The sequence below is a fragment of the Nicotiana tomentosiformis genome, chromosome 1 (genome assembly GCF_000390325.3).
Source record: "Nicotiana tomentosiformis chromosome 1, ASM39032v3, whole genome shotgun sequence".
NCBI lineage: Eukaryota > Viridiplantae > Streptophyta > Magnoliopsida > Solanales > Solanaceae > Nicotiana > Nicotiana tomentosiformis.
In genome coordinates, this window is record NC_090812.1 from 144,713,285 (window position 1) to 144,719,539 (window position 6,255).

General features: G+C 39.0%; 1 protein-coding gene across 1 annotated transcript; it reads left to right on the forward strand.

Moving 5' to 3' along the window:
* Nucleotides 1-2,843: 2,843 nt before the first annotated feature.
* On the forward strand, nt 2,844-4,905 carry LOC138910798 (uncharacterized). The gene is made up of 5 exons (XM_070202036.1): nt 2,844-3,048; nt 3,194-3,285; nt 3,650-3,717; nt 3,817-3,967; nt 4,462-4,905. Exons 1-5 carry the CDS (start codon nt 2,844-2,846, stop codon nt 4,903-4,905), a joined length of 960 nt encoding a protein of 319 aa, XP_070058137.1.
* The last annotated feature ends 1,350 nt before the right edge of the window (nt 4,906-6,255 follow it).

Genomic DNA, 6,255 nt, shown 5'->3' on the forward strand with positions numbered 1-6,255 from the left:
TGTGGTGTATTATAGATCTCAACTATACGTTACCCATTCAATACCTCTTGGTGAGAGAGGGATTTTGCCCAATTTGACTTTCTCAAGTCCAAATGGGTATCAAACAAAATAGTTGATATGAGCTCAAGTCGGGATCTTAATATCTCTAGTTTGATCCCTTTAATTAGGCTAATCAAACCTTCAATTAGCCGAATTCCTTGGCAGCCAAGTTATCCTAGACTATGTCTCTCTTTCTCAAGTAAAGACTAAGTTAAAAATGCATGAATCAATGTTTGCAACCATTAATTCTAAAATTGAACCATGAATTAAGCTAAATAATCAACACCCAATCTCAAACCACATTAAATTAACTATCTGTAAGATTTACTCACTAGGGTTGGATTATAACCCTAGTAAATATCTAGCTACTCATAGTGGGAATTGAAGAAAATAAAGAAGAAAAGCTAATTAAACCCATAATCAAAGATTAAATTGATGAAATATAATTTTTAAACACTAAAATAATCAATAACTTCCTAAAATGGCAAAATATAACGGCTACTACAGCTCAAACTTCGATACTTGACCTAAAAATGTGAAACTCGTCTATTTATAGTCGGCCAAAATTTGCTGACAAAACTTCCCCTCGGGAGGTTCTGAGGCCGTATAATTCCATGTGCGGCCCGTAGATTTCTTCAGTTGATAGGAGCTGGGAATCTGCAACCGCACATTTCTAGATTGCGGCTGTGAAGCAACTTCTGCGGCCACACATTTCTTGTGCGGTCCGCACTTCAGCAAGGCATCGAGACTTAGTCTTTGGCACATACTCAGAACTTGAGGTCATTTGTCAGTGAAAACTTTGTTCTACAGCCGCACGTTGGTCAAAGTTCTGATCGGTGCTTTTACTTGGTTTGCGGCCACAGATGGAATTTTGCGGTCCGCACTTTCTTCTGCGGACCGCACTTCTTTGATTTTGCGCCCTTTATTGCCTTGTGATTCAGAACACTCCTTTTTGAGTTGGATTTCATCATGGGAGACCAAATTTCCGATATTCCTACAATTTGCATATTTTCATTAGTTTTGGGAACATAATTCAATACTATCAGACTAAAACAATAGAAAACAAGTGCTAATAAGTAGTCAAAATCCCCACTTATCACCACGCAAGGAGGATTGTGATATTGTGCATGTGATCATGCTGGGTGAATTGTGAAATTGAGCATGTGACCACGCCGAGCGGATTGTGACATTGTATAGGTGACCACAATGGGCGGATTGTGATATTGTGTATATGACCATGATAGGCAAATTGTGATTTTAAGCCCGTGACCATGCCGGGCGAATTGTGATATTGACTTGTGACCACATCGGGCGGATCCATGATATTGAATATGTGATCATGCCGAACGGATTGTGATATTGATCCTGTGATCACACCTAGCGGATTTCACATGACAACAGTGTGCAGCGTGTCGATATGGATCTATCCCCCTAGGTTCACCCTCTCATATGTCTTCTTGATGGTATACACACAGATAGTGAGAAACAAACTAGTTTCTGGTTGATTTGGGCCTTGGGAAGGCTGGTAAGTGGTTTGCTTTGGTTATTGAGATTCTAATGTGAGCCTTGGAGTCATGTTGTGATTTCTATATGGATCGCGTTGCGCGCTACAACGGATTAATATTTGGTTATTGAATTTCATCTTTATTTGCAATTTCCTTGATTGTCTACCTGATTTATTTGCATATATTACTTATATGCTAGATTGCTAATTGAGTAGAGTATGTTAAGAAAATTGTGTGCACCAAGGTGGTTTTATCTGTGACTTGCTGATTCGATCATATTACTACTCTGTATTGGAATTTATGAATTGTACAGGTGATTAGCGAGTATCATTTATAATTCTTGCTTCTCTTACCTCTCCGAGGTTAGGTATGATACTTTCTGAGTATATGGGGTTAGTTGTACTCTTACTACACTTCTGCACCTTGCGTGCAGATCTTGGAGATAATGCTGGTGTGTATGGCGAGAGCTGGCATTAAAGATGTACATGTTGCCCGGACATAACAACCACTTGTCCTTGGTTTAGATTCGAATTTTATTTATGTATATTTCAAATAAATATTGTATTTATTTTCATAGCAGCTTGTAAATCTATGTCTTAATGGCTCATGACTTGTACTACCAATTCTTGGGTTATGGTATAGAAATTCAGTTATTCCTTTATTGTTCTCATTTGAGTTGTGTTGACTGTTAATGACTTACTTAGCGGGTTGGGTTAGGTGCCATCACGACTAGGTAAATTTTAGGCTGTGACAGAATTGAAGGAATTGCAGGAATAATTGAAGGAATTACTGGAAAAAGGTTTCATCAAGTCGAGTGTTTCATTAGGTGTGCTGGTATTATTTGTGAAGAAGAAAGATGGTTCCATGAGGATGTGTATTGACTACAGAAAATTGAACAAGGTTACCCTCAAGAATAAGTATTCACTACCCTGCATTGATTACTTCGTTTGACCAGTTTCATGGTGCTAGAGAGTTCTTAAAGACTGACTTGAGAGCGGGGTTTATCATCTCAATATCAAGGCTTCGGACATTCCTACGATGACCTTCCGGACCCGTTATGGGCATATGAGTTCTTGGTGATGTCTTTTGGCTTGAATAATGCCCCAACAACTTTATGCATTTGATGAGTAGTATGTTCCAGCCTTATTTGGATTATTTTGTTATTGCGTTCATTGATGATATCTTGGTATATTCCTGTAGGTGGGAGGAGCACGATCAACATTTGAGGATTTTTCTTCAGATTTTGAGGGAGAAAAGTCGTATGCTAAGTTATATAAGAGTGAGTTTTGGTTGGATTCAATGGCGTTCTTGGGCTATGTGGTGTCTAGTGATGGGTTCAAGAAGGATCAAAAGAATATTGTGGCAGTTCAGAGTTTGCCCAGACCTTGTAGCTTTAATGTGATTAGGAGTTTCTTTGGTTTGGCTGGATACTATTGTCGCTTTGTGGAGGGGTTCTCGTCTATTGCAACACCATTGACCAAGTTAACTCAAAAGGGCCTTTCAGGTAGTTTGCCGAGTGTGAGGAGAGCTTTCAGAAGCTCAGGACTGCTTTAACTATGACTCCAGTTTTGGTATTGCCTTCAGGATTAGGATTTTATACGTTCTATTATGATGCCTCATGTTTTAGTCTTGGGTGTGTGATGATACAGGACGGTGGGTGATTGCCTATGCGTCACGCCAGTTGAAGCCACATGAGAAAAACTATCCAGTGCATGATTTGGAGTATGCCTCTATTATGCACGTGCTAAAGATTTGGAGGCATTATTTATATGGTTTGTCTTATGAGATGTATACAGATCATTGTAGGCTTCAACATATGTTTAAGTAGAAAGATTTGAATTTAAGGTAGTGAAAGTGGTTGGAGCTGTTGAAGGATTATGATATCACTATTCTCTATTATCTTGGGAATGATAATGTGGTAGCAGACACCTTGAGCAGGAAGGCAGAGAGCATGTGTTGCTTGTGTTGTTTCATGGTCATCCTTGCTTGAGTGTATTAAGGCTCATCAATTTGATGACCCATATTTACTTGTCCTTAAGGACATGGTGCAATACAATATTTCTAAATAGATCAATATTGATGAATATGGTGTATTGCGACTGCAGGGTCGGATTTGTATTTCTATTGTTGATGGATTGAGAGAATTAACTTTTGAGGAGGCTCATAGTTCGAGGTATTCTATTCACTCAGGTGCTACAAAGATGTATCATGATTGGAAGCAACAGTATTAGTGGAGAAAAATGAAGAAAGACATTGTTGGATATGTTTACAGGTGTTTGAATTGTCAACAAGTTAAGTATGAACATCAGAAACCAAGTGGTTTGCTTCAGAAGATTGATATACCGGAGTGGAAGTGGGAGCTCATTACTAAGGACTTTGTGGTAGGGTTGCTAGATACATTGAAGAAGTTTGATTCCATTTGGGTCACTGTGGATCGGTTGACCAAGTCGGCATATTTCATTCTAGTTATGACTTCTTACATTTCAGAGAAGTTGGCTTAGATCTATATTAGAGAGATCGTTTGCTTGCTTGGTGTACATGTCTCTATCATTTCATACAGTGGCACTCACTTTACTCCGCAATTTTAGAGTGTCGTTCAGTATAAGTTGGGCATGTAGGTGGAGTTGAGTACTGTATTTCACCCTCAGATGGGCGGGTAGTTGAGCGGACCATTCAGATGCTTGAGGATATATTGAGGGCATGCACTATTGATTTTAGAGGTCAGTGGGACCAGTTTATACAATTATGAGAGTTTGCCTACAACAACAACTACTAGTCTATTCTCAAGATGGCTCCATATGAGGCCTTATATGGGAGGTAGCGTCATTCTCCGGTTGGTTGGTTTGAGACTGGGGAGGCTAGGTTGTTGGGCACAAACTTGGTTTGTGATGCTTTGGAATATGTGAAATTGATTCAGGAGAGGCTTCGTACAACTCAATCCAGGCAAAAGAGTTATGTTGATAGAAGGGTTTGTGATGTGGCTTTCATGGAGCGTGAGAATGTTCTTCTTAGAGTCTCTCATATGAAGGGCGTGATGAGGTTTGGGAAGAAGGGAAAGTTGAGCCCGAGGTTTATTGGTCCTTTCGAGATGTTGGAGAGAGATGAAAAGGTTTCATATAGACTTGCCTTGCCTCCTAATCTCTTGGGAGATCATCTGGCATTTCATGTTTCTATCCTTCAGAAGTATCATGAGGATAAGTCAGATGTTTTGGACTTTAGCACTATGCAGTTGGATGAGAATCTGGCTTATGAGGAAGAGCCAATATCCTTTTTAGACAAGCAGGTTCGAAAGCACAGGTCAAAGGAGATCGCATCGGTAAAGGTTCAGTGGAGAGGTTCGATAGTTGAGGAGGCAACTTAGGAGACTGATCATGATATACAGAGAATATATCCTCACCTTTTTGATATTTTAGGTATGATTCTAAACTCGTTCGAGGATGAACATTTGTTTAAGAGGGAGAGAATATAACGACCCAATTGGTCGTTTTATGTATTTGAGCCCCATTTTCCTATTTGATATTTCCTGTATAATTGATTGTTATTTTATGACTTGCGGGGATGATTGGTTTGCTTCCGAGAAGGTTTTTGAGTGAAATGGACACTTAGTTTCATTGTTGGAAGCTTAAATTTTAAGAGTTGACTAAGGTTTGACTTTTATGTAAATAAACTCGGATTTGTGATTTGATGGTCCTAGTAGGTTTGCATTGTGATTTTGGATTTAGGCGTATGTTCAAATTTGAATTTGGAGGTTCCTATGATATTTTCGATCTATTTCCCAATAGTCAAAAATTTAAAGGTTTGAAAAGTTTAAAAGTTTGATTGGGAGTTGACTATAATGCTATTGGATTTGGATTGTTATTCTAGGACTTGGAATAAGTTCATTTTTCTATTTGGTACTTGTGTGAAAATCTTGGTTGCATTCCGAGTTGTTTAGGCATGAATTAGATGCTTGATTGTGAGTCTTTGAAGCTCTTGAACTTGAAGGCATGCTACATGTGTTTTGGTGCTTAATTCATGGTTGTGGATATTATTTTGATGGTTTGAGCTTACGAACGAGTTCATATGTGTTTTATATACTTGTATTGATATTCGGAGTGGAGCCCGAGGGGCTCGAGTGAGTTTCAAATTGATTTTGGAAGTTAGGAGATTATTGGTGCAACAGGTAGCGCATTTGCGATGTTCTTCTCACATTTGCGAGGTCTGCATATGCGGACATTGGATCACATTTGAAGTACGTGACTGCAAAGGCCAGCTTCACATGGCGCAATTGCGACATCCACTTTTGCGAAGGGGGCTTCACATTTGCGGGGTTCTTGGTCGCATTTGCGAGGTCAGCTTCTTAGGAGCTCAGTTCTCATTTTTGAGCCTTTTCTCGCATTTGCGAGGTTCGCATTTGCAAACCCCTGGTTGCAAATGCGACACCTGCACTGGTTTGTTTGTACGCAATTTCGGATTTAGGCTCAATATCTCATATTTTGATTCCTAGACATGGGTGATGCGATTTTGGCTTGTAGATTTCCACACAAGGCTATGTGGTAAGTGATTTCTACATGTTTTTAGTATTATTCTAAGAACTAACATATATTATTAACACCCAAAATATGGAATTTTGAGAGAAATTTGCGGTTTTCCCCTACAATTTAAGGAAAAAAATTGAAATTTTTAGTTATGATTTGAACTTGATTTTGGAATCTAATAACATATTTGGACT

Bases quoted from the DNA above. Each gene is read 5' to 3' on its own strand.
- LOC138910798 (XM_070202036.1), top strand. From the start codon at position 2,844: ATGGCGTTCTTGGGCTATGTGGTGTCTAGTGATGGGTTCAAGAAGGAT. The intron at 3,718-3,816 runs GTATTCTATTCA...ATATGTTTACAG, and splicing joins GAGGAGGCTCATAGTTCGAG to GTGTTTGAATTGTCAACAAG. The intron at 3,968-4,461 runs GTCACTGTGGAT...AAATTGATTCAG, and splicing joins AGAAGTTTGATTCCATTTGG to GAGAGGCTTCGTACAACTCA.